The sequence below is a fragment of the Telmatherina bonti genome (genome assembly GCF_933228915.1).
Source record: "Telmatherina bonti genome assembly, chromosome: 18".
Taxonomy (NCBI): Eukaryota; Metazoa; Chordata; class Actinopteri; order Atheriniformes; family Telmatherinidae; genus Telmatherina; species Telmatherina bonti.
The window spans coordinates 2,728,537-2,743,646 of record NC_136616.1 but is presented as its reverse complement, the minus strand read 5'-3'; the positions used below and the strand labels follow the sequence as shown (position 1 = coordinate 2,743,646).

The window sequence follows — 15,110 nt, the reverse complement described above, 5'->3', positions numbered from 1 at the left end:
ACTCCTCCCAACTCCTCCTGACTCCTCCCGACTCCTCCTGACTCCTCCCAACTCCTCCGGACTCCTCCCGACTCCTCCTGACTGCTCCCGACTCCTCCTGACTCCTCCCGATTCCTCCCGACACCTCCCGACTCCTCCTGACTCCTCCCGACTCCTCCCGACTCCTCCTGACTCCTCCTGACTCCTCCTGACACGTCCTGACTCCTCCCAACTCCTCCTGACTCCTCCCGACTCCTCCTGACTCCTCCCAACTCCTCCTGACTCCTCCTGACTCCTCCCAACTCCTCCTGACTCCTCCCAACTCCTCTAGCTCCTCCTGACTCCTCCCAACTCCTCCTGACTCCTCCTGACTCCTCCCGATTCCTCCAGTTACTCCCGACTCCTCCCGACTCCTCCTGACTCCTCCAGATCCTCCTGACTCCTCCCGATTCCTCCAGTTACTCCCGACTCCTCCTGACTCCTCCTGACTCCTCCCGACTCCTCCCGACTCCTCCTGACTCCTCCCAACTCCTCCCGACTCCTCCTGACTCCTCCCGACTCCTCCCGACTCCTCCTGACTCCTCCCGACTCCTCCCGACTCCTCCTGACTCCTCCAGCTCCTACTGACTCCTCCTGACTCCTCCCGACTCCTCCAGTTACTCCTGACTCCTCCCGACTCCTCCGGACTCCTCCTGACTCCTCCCGACTCATCCAGTTACTCCCGACTCTTTCCGACTCCTCCTGACTCCTCCCAACTCCTCTAGCTCCTCCAGCTCCTCCTGACTCCTCCCAACTCCTCCTGACTCCTCCTGACTCCTCCCGATTCCTCCAGTTACTCCCGACTCCTCCCGACTCCTCCTGACTCCTCCAGATCCTCCTGACTCCTCCCGATTCCTCCAGTTACTCCCGACTCCTCCTGACTCCTCCTGACTCCTCCCGACTCCTCCAGTTACTCCTGACTCCTCCCGACTCCTCCGGACTCCTCCTGACTGCTCCCGACTCATCCAGTTACTCCCGACTCTTTCCGACTCCTCCTGACTCCTCCCAACTCCTCCTGACTCCTCCTGACACCTCCCGATTCCTCCAGTTACTCCCGACTCCTCCCGACTCCTCCCGACTCCTCCAGTTACTCCCGACTCCTCCTGACTCCTCCTGACACCTCCAGCTTCCTCCTGACTCCTCCTGACACCTCCAGTTACTCCCGACTCCTCCCGACTCCTCCTGACACCTCCCGACTCCTCCTGACTCCTCCTGACACCTCCCGCTTCCTCCTGACTCCTCCTGACACCTCCAGTTACTCCCGACTCCTCCCGACTCCTCCTGACACCTCCCGACTCCTCCTGACTCCTCCTGACACCTCCAGTTACTCCTGACTCCTCCTGACTCCTCCCGACTCCTCCCGACTCCTCCTGACTCCTCCTGACTCCTCCCGACACCTCCCGATTCCTCCAGTTACTCCCGACTCCTCCTGACTCCTCCCGACTCCTCCCGACTCCTCCTGACTCCTCCCGACTCCTCCCGACTTCTCCAGCTCCTACTGACTCCTCCTGACTCCTCCTGACTCCTCCCGACTCCTCCAGACTCCTCCTGACTCCTCCAGACTCCTCCCGACTCCTCCAGTTACTCCCGACTCCTCCTGACTCCTCCTGACACCTCCCGCTTCCTCCTGACTCCTCCTGACACCTCCAGTTACTCCCGACTCCTCCTGACACCTCCTGACTCCTCCTGAGACCTCCAGTTACTCCTGACTCCTCCAGACACCTCCAGTTACTCCCAACTCCTCCTGACTCCTCCCGACTCCTCCCGACTCGTCCTGTCTCCTCCAGCTCCTCCTGACTCTTCCTGACTCCTCCAGCTCCTCCTGACTCTTCCTGACTCCTCCTGACACCTCCAGTTACTCCCAACTCCTATAGCTCCTCCTGACTCCTCCCGACTCCTCCCGACTCCTCCTGACTCCTCCCGACTCCTCCTGACACCTCCCGATTTCTCCAGTTACTCCCAACTCCTCCAGCTCCTCCTGACTCCTCCCGACTCCTCCAGACTCCTCCTGACACCTCCCGATTCCTCCAGTTACTCCCGACTCCTCCCGACTCCTCCCGACTCCTCCTGACACCTCCAGTTATTCCCGACTCCTCCCGACTCCTCCCAATTCCTCCTGACTCCTCCAGCTCCTACTGACTCCTCCTGACTCCTCCCGACTCCTCCCGACTCCTCCTGACTCCTCCCGACTCCTCCAGTTACTCCCGACTCCTCCAGCTCCTACTGACTCCTCCGGACTCCTCCTGACTCCTCCAGTTACTCCCAACTCCTCCAGCTCCTCCTGACTCCTCCCGACTCCTCCAGACTCCTCCTGACACCTCCAGTTACTCCTGACTCCTCCTGACTCCTCCCGACTCCTCCTGACTCCTCCAGCTCCTCCTGACTCCTCCCGACTCCTCCTGACTCCTCCCGACTCCTCCCGACTCCTCCCGACTCCTCCAGTTACTCCCGACTCCTCCCGACTCCTCCTGACTCCTCCTGACTCCTCCCGACACCTCCCGATTCCTCCAGTTACTCCCGACTCCTCCTGACTCCTCCCGACTCCTCCCGACTCCTCCTGACTCCTCCCGACTCCTCCCGACTTCTCCAGCTCCTACTGACTCCTCCCGACTCCTCCTGACTCCTCCTGACTCCTCCCGACTCCTCCAGACTCCTCCTGACTCCTCCAGACTCCTCCCGACTCCTCCAGTTACTCCAGACTCCTCCTGACTCCTCCTGACACCTCCCGCTTCCTCCTGACTCCTCCTGACACCTCCAGGTACTCCCGACTCCTCCTGACACCTCCTGACTCCTCCTGAGACCTCCAGTTACTCCTGACTCCTCCAGACACCTCCAGTTACTCCAGACTCCTCCTGACTCCTCCCGACTCCTCCCGACTCGTCCTGTCTCCTCCAGCTCCTCCTGACTCTTCCTGACTCCTCCTGACACCTCCAGTTACTCCCAACTCCTATAGCTCCTCCTGACTCCTCCCGACTCCTCCCGACTCCTCCTGACTCCTCCCGACTCCTCCTGACACCTCCCGATTCCTCCAGTTACTCCCAACTCCTCCAGCTCCTCCTGACTCCTCCCGACTCCTCCAGACTCCTCCTGACACCTCCCGATTCCTCCAGTTACTCCCGACTCCTCCCGACTCCTCCCGACTCCTCCTGACACCTCCAGTTATTCCCGACTCCTCCCGACTCCTCCCAACTCCTCCTGACTCCTCCAGCTCCTACTGACTCCTCCCGACTCCTCCTGACTCCTCCTGACTCCTCCCGACTCCTCCAGTTACTCCCGACTACTCCAGCTCCTACTGACTCCTCCGGACTCCTCCTGACTCCTCCAGTTACTCCCAACTCCTCCAGCTCCTCCTGACTCCTCCCGACTCCTCCAGACTCCTCCTGACACCTCCAGTTACTCCTGACTCCTCCTGACTCCTCCCGACTCCTCCTGACTCCTCCAGCTCCTACTGACTCCTCCTGACTCCTCCCGACTCCTCCTGACTCCTCCCGACTCCTCCCGACTCCTCCAGTTACTCCCGACTCCTCCTGACTCCTCCCGACTCCTCCCGACTCCTCCTGACTCCTCCCGACTCCTCCCGACTTCTCCAGCTCCTACTGACTCCTCCCGACTCCTCCTGACTCCTCCTGACTCCTCCCGACTCCTCCAGACTCCTCCTGACTCCTCCAGACTCCTCCCGACTCCTCCAGTTACTCCCGACTCCTCCTGACTCCTCCTGACACCTCCCGCTTCCTCCTGACTCCTCCTGACACCTCCAGTTACTCCCGACTCCTCCTGACACCTCCTGACTCCTCCTGAGACCTCCAGTTACTCCTGACTCCTCCAGACACCTCCAGTTACTCCCGACTCCTCCTGACTCCTCCCGACTCCTCCCGACTCGTCCTGTCTCCTCCAGCTCCTCCTGACTCTTCCTGACTCCTCCTGACACCTCCAGTTACTCCCAACTCCTATAGCTCCTCCTGACTCCTCCCGACTCCTCCCGACTCCTCCTGACACCTCCCGATTCCTCCAGTTACTCCCGACTCCTCCCGACTCCTCCCGACTCCTCCTGACACCTCCAGTTATTCCCGACTCCTCCCGACTCCTCCCAACTCCTCCTGACTCCTCCTGACTCCTCCCGACTCCTCCAGTTACTCCCGACTCCTCCAGCTCCTACTTACTCCTCCGGACTCCTCCTGACTCCTCCAGTTACTCCCAACTCCTCCAGCTCCTCCTGACTCCTCCCGACTCCTCCAGACTCCTCCTGACACCTCCAGTTACTCCTGACTCCTCCTGACACCTCCAGTTACTCCTGACTCCTCCTGACTCCTCCCGACTCCTCCTGACTCCTCCAGCTCCTACTGACTCCTCCTGACTCCTCCCGACTCCTCCTGACTCCTCCCGACTCCTCCCGACTCCTCCAGTTACTCCCGACTCCTCCAGCTCCTACTGACTCCTCCGGAGTCCTCCTGACTCCTCCAGTTACTCCCTACTCCTCCAGCTCCTCCTGACTCCTCCCGACTCCTCCTGACACCTCCCGATTCCTCCAGTTACTCCCGACTCCTCCTGACTCCTCCCGACTCCTCCCGACTTCTCCAGCTCCTACTGACTCCTCCTGACTCCTCCCAACTCCTCCCGACTCCTCCCGACTTCTCCAGCTCCTACTGACTCCTCCCGACTCCTCCCAACTCCTCCCGACTCCTCCTCACTCCTCCTGACACCTCCAGTTACTCCTGACTCCTCCTGACTCCTCCCGACTCCTCCCGACTTCTCCAGCTCCTACTGACTCCTCCCGACTCCTCCCAACTCCTCCCGACTCCTCCTCACTCCTCCTGACACCTCCAGTTACTCCCGACTCCTCCTGGTGTCTCCCCTGCTGCGGCTGGTCTGCTTCCTCGCCGTGTGTCTGATGGCGTGCTGCTTTTGTCTCCCTGCAGAACGGGATCACGCCGCTGCACGTGGCGTCCAAACGAGGAAACACCAACATGGTCCGCCTGCTGCTGGACCGAGGGTCCCAGATCGATGCTAAAACTCGGGTAAGTACCACAGAAACTGGTCTGAAACCAGACCATCTAAGACCAGACCATCTGAGACCAGACCTTAAGACCAGACCGTCTGAGACCAGACCGTCTAAGACCAGACCATCTGAGACCAGACCTTAAGACCAGACCGTCTGAGACCAGACCTTAAGACCAGACCGTCTGAGACCAGACCGTCTAAGACCAGACCGTCTGAGACCAGACCTTAAGACCAGACCGTCTGAGACCAGACCATCTGAGACCAGACCGTCTGAGACCAGACCGTCTAAGACCACACCATCTGAGACCAGACCGTCTAAGACCAGACCATCTGAGACCAGACCGTCTGAGACCAGACCATCTGAGACCAGACCGTCTGAGACCAGACCGTCTAAGACCAGACCATCTGAGACCAGACCTTAAGACCAGACCGTCTGAGACCAGACCTTAAGACCAGACCGTCTGAGACCAGACCGTCTAAGACCAGACCGTCTGAGACCAGACCTTAAGACCAGACCGTCTGAGACCAGACCGTCTAAGACCAGACCTTAAGACCAGACCGTCTAAGACCAGACCATCTGAGACCAGACCGTCTAAGACCAGACCGTCTAAGACCAGACCTTAAGACCAGACCGTCTTAGACCAGACCGTCTAAGACCAGACCTAAAGACCAGACCGTCTTAGACCAGACCGTCTTAGACCAGACCGTCTGAGACCAGACCTTTAGACCAGACCGTCTGAGACCAGACCTTAAGACCAGACCGTCTGAGACCAGACCGTCTAAGACCAGACCGTCTGAGACCAGACCTTAAGACCAGACCGTCTGAGACCAGACCGTCTAAGACCAGACCATCTGAGACCAGACCTTAAGACCAGACCGTATGAGACCAGACCTTAAGACCAGACCGTCTGAGACCAGACCGTCTAAGACCAGACCGTCTGAGACCAGACCTTAAGACCAGACCGTCTGAGACCAGACCATCTGAGACCAGACCGTCTGAGACCAGACCGTCTAAGACCACACCATCTGAGACCAGACCGTCTAAGACCAGACCTTAAGACCAGACCGTCTAAGACCAGACCATCTGAGACCAGACCGTCTAAGACCAGACCGTCTAAGACCAGACCTTAAGACCAGACCGTCTTAGACCAGACCGTCTAAGACCAGACCATCTGAGACCAGACCTTTAGACCAGACCGTCTGAGACCAGACCTTAAGACCAGACCGTCTGAGACCAGACCGTCTAAGACCAGACCGTCTGAGACCAGACCGTCTAAGACCAGACCTTAAGACCAGACCGTCTGAGACCAGACCGTCTGAGACCAGACCATCTGAGACCAGACCGTCTGAGACCAGACCATCTAAGACCAGACCATCTGAGACCAGACTTTCTAAGACCAGACCTTAAGACCAGACCGTCTGAGACCAGACCGTCTAAGACCAGACCTTAAGACCAGACCGTATGAGACCAGACCATCTGAGACCAGACCGTCTGAGACCAGACCGTCTAAGACCAGACCATCTGAGACCAGACCGTCTGAGACCAGACCGTCTAAGACCAGACCATCTGAGACCAGACCGTCTAAGACCAGACCGTCTAAGACCTGACCATGTCAGACCAGACCGTCTAAGACCAGACCGTCTAAGACCAGACCATCTGAGACCAGACCGTCTAAGACCAGACCGTAAGACCAGACCGTCTGAGACCAGACCGTCTGAGACCAGACCGTCCAAGACCAGACCTTAAAACCAGACCGTCTGAGACCAGACCATCTGAGACCAGACCGTCTAAGACCAGACCTTAAGACCAGACCGTTTGAGACCAGACCATCTGAGACCAGACCGTCTAAGACCAGACCGTCTGAGACCAGACCGTATGATACCAGACCGTCTAAGACCAGACCTTAAGACCAGACCGTCTGAGACCAGACCGTCTGAGACCAGACCGTCTAAGACCAGACCTTAAGACCAGACCGTCTGAGACCAGACCGTCTAAGACCAGACCTTAAGACCAGACCGTCTGAGACCAGACCGTCTTAGACCAGACCATCTGAGACCAGACCGTCTAAGACCAGACCATCTGAGACCAGACCGTCTGAGACCAGACCGTCTAAGACCAGACCTTAAGACCAGACCGTCTGAGACCAGACCGTCTAAGACCAGACCTTAAGACCAGACCGTCTGAGACCAGACCGTCTAGGACCAGACCATCTGAGACCAGACCGTATGAGACCAGACCGTCTAAGACCAGACCGTCTAAGACCAGACCGTCTGAGACCAGACCGTCTAAGACCAGACCTTGAGACCAGACCGTCTAAGACCAGACCATCTGAGACCAGACCGTCCAAGACCAGACCGTCTAAGACCAGACCTTAAAACCAGACCTTAAAACCAGACCGTCTGAGACCAGACCATCTGAGACCAGACCGTCTAAGACCAGACCTTCAGATCAGACCGTTTGAGACCAGACCGTGAGACCAGACCGTCTAAGACCAGACCATCTGAGACCAGACCGTCTAAGACCAGACCGTCTGAGACCAGACCGTATGATACCAGACCGTCTGAGACCAGACCTTAAGACCAGACCGTCTGAGACCAGACCGTCTAAGACCAGACCTTAAGACCAGACCGTCTGAGACCACACCGTCTGAGACCAGACCATCTGAGACCAGACCGTCTAAGACCAGACCGTATGAGACCAGACCGTCTAAGACCAGACCTTAAGACCAGACTGTCTGAGACCAGACCGTCTGAGACCAGACCGTCTAAGACCAGACCTTAAGACCAGACCTTAAGACCAGACCGTCTGAGACCAGACCGTCTGAGACCAGACCGTCTAAGACCAGACCGTATGAGACCAGACCTTAAGACCAGACCATCTGAGACCAGACCGTATGAGACCAGACCTTAAGACCAGACCGTCTGAGACCAGACCGTCTAAGACCAGACCGTCTGAGACCAGACCTTAAGACCAGACCGTCTAAGACCAGACCGTCTAAGACCAGACCATCTGAGACCAGACCGTCTGAGACCAGACCGTCTAAGACCACACCATCTGAGACCAGACCGTCTAAGACCAGACCTTAAGACCAGACCGTCTTAGACCAGACCGTCTAAGACCAGACCGTCTAAGACCAGACCTTAAGACCAGACCGTCTAAGACCAGACCTTAAGACCAGACCGTCTTAGACCAGACCGTCTAAGACCAGACCTTAAGACATGACCGTCTTAGACCAGACCGTCTAAGACCAGACCTTGAGACCAGACCGCCTAAGACCAGACCATCTGAGACCAGACCGTCTAAGACCAGACCGTCTAAGACCAGACCTTAAGACCAGACCGTCTTAGACCAGACCGTCTAAGACCAGACCTTAAGACCAGACCGTCTGAGACCAGACCTTTAGACCAGACCGTCTGAGACCAGACCGTCTGAGACCAGACCTTAAGACCAGACCGTCTAAGACCAGACCTTAAGACCAGACCGTCTTAGACCAGACCGTCTAAGACCAGACCTTAAGACCAGACCGTCTTAGACCAGACCGTCTGAGACCAGACCGTCTGAGACCAGACCTTAAGACCAGACCGTCTGAGACCAGACCGTCTAAGACCAGACCTTAAGACCAGACCTTCTGAGACCAGACCATCTGAGACCAGACCGTCTGAGACCAGACCGTCTAAGACCAGACCTTAAGACCAGACCGTCTGAGACCAGACCGTCTAAGACCAGACCTTAAGACCAGACCTTAAGACCAGACCGTCTGAGACCAGACCGTCTTAGACCAGACCATCTGAGACCAGACCGTCTAAGACCAGACCATCTGAGACCAGACCGTCTGAGACCAGACCGTCTAAGACCAGACCTTAAGACCAGACCGTCTGAGACCAGACCGTCTAAGACCAGACCTTAAGACCAGACCGTCTGAGACCAGACCGTGTAAGACCAGACCATCTGAGACCAGACCGTCTGAGACCAGACCATCTGAGACCAGACCGTCTAATACCAGACCGTCTGAGACCAGACCGTCTAAGACCAGACCTTGAGACCAGACCGTCTAAGACCAGACCATCTGAGACCAGACCGTCCAAGACCAGACCGTCTAAGACCAGACCTTAAAACCAGACCGTCTGAGACCAGACCATCTGAGACCAGACCGTCTAAGACCAGACCTTCAGATCAGACCGTTTGAGACCAGACCGTCTGAGACCAGACCGTCTAAGACCAGACCATCTGAGACCAGACCGTCTAAGACCAGACCGTCTGAGACCAGACCGTATGATACCAGACCGTCTAAGACCAGACCTTAAGACCAGACCGTCTGAGACCAGACCGTCTAAGACCAGACCTTAAGAACAGACCGTCTGAGACCACACCGTCTGAGACCAGACCATCTGAGACCAGACCGTCTAAGACCAGACCGTCTGAGACCAGACCGTATGATACCAGACCGTCTAAGACCAGACCTTAAGACCAGACTGTCTGAGACCAGACCGTCTGAGACCAGACCGTCTAAGACCAGACCTTAAGACCAGACCGTCTAAGACCAAACCTTAAGACCAGACCGTCTGAGACCAGACCGTCTGAGACCAGACCTTAAGACCAGACCGTCTAAGACCAGACCATCTGAGACCAGACCGTCTGAGACCAGACCGTCTAAGACCAGACCTTAAGACCAGACCATCTGAGACCAGACCATCTGAGACCAGACCGTCTAAGACCAGACCTTAAGACCAGACCGTCTGAGACCAGACCTTAAGACCAGACCGTCTGAGACCAGACCGTATGAGACCAGACCTTAAGACCAGACCGTCTGAGACCAGACCATCTGAGACCAGACCATCTGAGACCAGACCATCTTAGACCAGACCGTCTAAGACCAGACCGTATGAGACCAGACCTTAAGACCAGACCTTAAGACCAGACCGTCTGAGACCAGACCGTCTGAGACCAGACCGTATGAGACCAGACCGTATGAGACCAGACCTTAAGACCAGACCGTCTGAGACCAGACCGTCTAAGACCAGACCGTCTGAGACCAGACCTTAAGACCAGACCGTCTAAGACCAGACCGTCTAAGACCAGACCATCTGAGACCAGACCGTCTGAGACCAGACCGTCTAAGACCACACCATCTGAGACCAGACCGTGTAAGACCAGACCATCTGAGACCAGACCGTCTGAGACCAGACCATCTGAGACCAGACCGTCTAATACCAGACCGTCTGAGACCAGACCGTCTAAGACCAGACCTTGAGACCAGACCGTCTAAGACCAGACCATCTGAGACCAGACCGTCCAAGACCAGACCGTCTAAGACCAGACCTTAAAACCAGACCGTCTGAGACCAGACCATCTGAGACCAGACCGTCTAAGACCAGACCTTCAGATCAGACCGTTTGAGACCAGACCGTCTGAGACCAGACCGTCTAAGACCAGACCATCTGAGACCAGACCGTCTAAGACCAGACCGTCTGAGACCAGACCGTATGATACCAGACCGTCTAAGACCAGACCTTAAGACCAGACCGTCTGAGACCAGACCGTCTAAGACCAGACCTTAAGAACAGACCGTCTGAGACCAGACCATCTGAGACCAGACCGTCTAAGACCAGACCGTCTGAGACCAGACCGTATGATACCAGACCGTCTAAGACCAGACCTTAAGACCAGACTGTCTGAGACCAGACCGTCTGAGACCAGACCGTCTAAGACCAGACCTTAAGACCAGACCGTCTAAGACCAAACCTTAAGACCAGACCGTCTGAGACCAGACCGTCTAAGACCAGACCTTAAGACCAGACCGTCTAAGACCAGACCATCTGAGACCAGACCGTCTGAGACCAGACCGTCTAAGACCAGACCTTAAGACCAGACCATCTGAGACCAGACCATCTGAGACCAGACCGTCTAAGACCAGACCGTCTAAGACCAGACCTTAAGACCAGACCGTCTGAGACCAGACCTTAAGACCAGACCGTCTGAGACCAGACCGTATGAGACCAGACCTTAAGACCAGACCGTCTGAGACCAGACCATCTGAGACCAGACCATCTGAGACCAGACCATCTTAGACCAGACCGTCTAAGACCAGACCGTATGAGACCAGATCTTAAGACCAGACCTTAAGACCAGACCGTCTGAGACCAGACCGTCTGAGACCAGACCGTATGAGACCAGACCGTATGAGACCAGACCTTAAGACCAGACCGTCTGAGACCAGACCGTCTAAGACCAGACCGTCTGAGACCAGACCTTAAGACCAGACCGTCTAAGACCAGACCGTCTAAGACCAGACCATCTGAGACCAGACCGTCTGAGACCAGACCGTCTAAGACCACACCATCTGAGACCAGACCGTCTAAGACCAGACCTTAAGACCAGACCGTCTGAGACCAGACCATCTGAGACCAGACCGTCTAAGACCAGACCTTAAGACCAGACCGTCTTAGACCAGAATGTCTAAGACCAGACCTTAAGACCAGACCGTCTTAGACCAGACCGTCTAAGACCAGACCTTGAGACCAGACCGTCTAAGACCAGACCATCTGAGACCAGACCGTCTAAGACCAGACCGTCTTAGACCAGACCTTAAGACCAGACCGTCTAAGACCAGACCTTAAGACCAGACCGTCTTAGACCAGACCGTCTGAGACCAGACCGTCTGAGACCAGACCTTTAGACCAGACCGTCTGAGACCAGACCGTCTGAGACCAGACCTTAAGACCAGACCGTCTAAGACCAGACCTTAAGACCAGACCGTCTCAGACCAGACCGTCTAAGACCAGACCTTAAGACCAGACCGTCTTAGACCAGACCGTCTGAGACCAGACCGTCTGAGACCAGACCTTTAGACCAGACCGTCTGAGACCAGACCGTCTGAGACCAGACCTTAAGACCAGACCGTCTGAGACCAGACCGTCTAAGACCAGACCTTAAGACCAGACCGTCTGAGACCAGACCGTCTGAGACCAGACCATCTGAGACCAGACCGTCTGAGACCAGACCGTCTAAGACCAGACCATCTGAGACCAGACCGTCTAAGACCAGACCTTAAGACCAGACCGTCTAAGACCAAACCTTAAGACCAGACCGTCTGAGACCAGACCATCTAAGACCAGACCTTTAGACCAGACCGTCCAAGACCAGACCGTTTGAGACCAGACCGTCTGAGACCAGACCGTCTAAGACCAGACCATCTGAGACCAGACCGTCTAAGACCAGACCGTCTGAGACCAGACCGTCTAAGACCAGACCTTAAGACCAGACCGTCTGAGACCACACCGTCTGAGACCAGACCATCTGAGACCAGACCGTCTAAGACCAGACCGTCTGAGACCAGACCGTATGATACCAGACCGTCTAAGACCAGACCTTAAGACAAGACTGTCTGAGACCAGACCGTCTGAGACCAGACCGTCTAAGACCAGACCTTAAGACCAGACCGTCTGAGACCAGACCGTCTGAGACCAGACCGTATGAGACCAGACCGTCTGAGACCAGACCATCTTAGACCAGACCGTCTAAGACCAGACCGTATGAGACCAGAATTTAAGACCAGACCTTAAGACCAGACCGTCTGAGACCAGACCGTATGAGACCAGACCTTAAGACCAGACCGTCTGAGACCAGACCGTCTAAGACCAGACCGTCTGAGACCAGACCTTAAGACCAGACCGTCTAAGACCAGACCGTCTAAGACCAGACCATCTGAGACCAGACCGTCTGAGACCAGACCGTCTAAGACCACACCATCTGAGACCAGACCGTCTAAGACCAGACCTTAAGACCAGACCGTCTGAGACCAGACCATCTGAGACCAGACCGTCTAAGACCAGACCTTAAGACCAGACCTTAAGACCAGACCGTCTAAGACCAGACCGTCTAAGACCAGACCGTCTAAGACCAGACCTTAAGACCAGACCGTCTGAGACCAGACCTTAAGACCAGACCGTCTGAGACCAGACCGTCTAAGACCAGACCTTAAGACCAGACCGTCTGAGACCACACCGTCTGAGACCAGACCATCTGAGACCAGACCGTCTAAGACCAGACCGTATGAGACCAGACCGTCTAAGACCAGACCTTAAGACCAGACTGTCTGAGACCAGACCGTCTGAGACCAGACCGTCTAAGACCAGACCTTAAGACCAGACCTTAAGACCAGACCGTCTGAGACCAGACCGTCTGAGACCAGACCGTCTGAGACCAGACCATCTGAGACCAGACCGTCTAAGACCAGACCGTATGAGACCAGACCTTAAGACCAGACCGTCTGAGACCAGACCGTATGAGACCAGACCTTAAGACCAGACCGTCTGAGACCAGACCGTCTAAGACCAGACCGTCTGAGACCAGACCTTAAGACCAGACCGTCTAAGACCAGACCGTCTAAGACCAGACCGTCTGAGACCAGACCGTCTAAGACCACACCATCTGAGACCAGACCGTCTAAGACCAGACCTTAAGACCAGACCGTCTGAGACCAGACCATCTGAGACCAGACCGTCTAAGACCAGACCTTAAGACCAGACCGTCTTAGACCAGACCGTCTAAGACCAGACCGTCTAAGACCAGACCTTAAGACCAGACCGTCTAAGACCAGACCTTAAGACCAGACCGTCTTAGACCAGACCGTCTAAGACCAGACCTTAAGACATGACCGTCTTAGACCAGACCGTCTAAGACCAGACCTTGAGACCAGACCGCCTAAGACCAGACCATCTGAGACCAGACCGTCTAAGACCAGACCGTCTAAGACCAGACCTTAAGACCAGACCGTCTTAGACCAGACCGTCTAAGACCAGACCTTAAGACCAGACCGTCTGAGACCAGACCTTTAGACCAGACCGTCTGAGACCAGACCGTCTGAGACCAGACCTTAAGACCAGACCGTCTAAGACCAGACCTTAAGACCAGACCGTCTTAGACCAGACCGTCTAAGACCAGACCTTAAGACCAGACCGTCTTAGACCAGACCGTCTGAGACCAGACCGTCTGAGACCAGACCTTAAGACCAGACCGTCTGAGACCAGACCGTCTAAGACCAGACCTTAAGACCAGACCGTCTGAGACCAGACCATCTGAGACCAGACCGTCTGAGACCAGACCGTCTAAGACCAGACCTTAAGACCAGACCGTCTGAGACCAGACCGTCTAAGACCAGACCTTAAGACCAGACCTTAAGACCAGACCGTCTGAGACCAGACCGTCTTAGACCAGACCATCTGAGACCAGACCGTCTAAGACCAGACCATCTGAGACCAGACCGTCTGAGACCAGACCGTCTAAGACCAGACCTTAAGACCAGACCGTCTGAGACCAGACCGTCTAAGACCAGACCTTAAGACCAGACCGTCTGAGACCAGACCGTGTAAGACCAGACCATCTGAGACCAGACCGTCTGAGACCAGACCATCTGAGACCAGACCGTCTAATACCAGACCGTCTGAGACCAGACCGTCTAAGACCAGACCTTGAGACCAGACCGTCTAAGACCAGACCATCTGAGACCAGACCGTCCAAGACCAGACCGTCTAAGACCAGACCTTAAAACCAGACCGTCTGAGACCAGACCATCTGAGACCAGACCGTCTAAGACCAGACCTTCAGATCAGACCGTTTGAGACCAGACCGTCTGAGACCAGACCGTCTAAGACCAGACCATCTGAGACCAGACCGTCTAAGACCAGACCGTCTGAGACCAGACCGTATGATACCAGACCGTCTAAGACCAGACCTTAAGACCAGACCGTCTGAGACCAGACCGTCTAAGACCAGACCTTAAGAACAGACCGTCTGAGACCACACCGTCTGAGACCAGACCATCTGAGACCAGACCGTCTAAGACCAGACCGTCTGAGACCAGACCGTATGATACCAGACCGTCTAAGACCAGACCTTAAGACCAGACTGTCTGAGACCAGACCGTCTGAGACCAGACCGTCTAAGACCAGACCTTAAGACCAGACCGTCTAAGACCAAACCTTAAGACCAGACCGTCTGAGACCAGACCGTCTAAGACCAGACCTTAAGACCAGACCGTCTAAGACCAGACCATCTGAGACCAGACCGTCTGAGACCAGACCGTCTAAGACCA

General features: G+C 55.9%; 1 protein-coding gene across 16 annotated transcripts in view; it reads left to right on the top strand.

Moving 5' to 3' along the window:
• The window catches only part of ank2b (ankyrin 2b, neuronal), a 354,512-nt gene that overhangs the window by 101,474 nt on the left and 237,928 nt on the right, over positions 1-15,110 (top strand). For all 16 annotated transcript variants that reach the window (XM_079257624.1, XM_079257625.1, XM_079257630.1 and 13 more), the window contains exon 8: positions 4,935-5,033. In XM_079257624.1, coding sequence (XP_079113750.1) covers positions 4,935-5,033 — 99 coding nt within the window. The remainder of the gene's footprint in view (positions 1-4,934; positions 5,034-15,110) is intronic.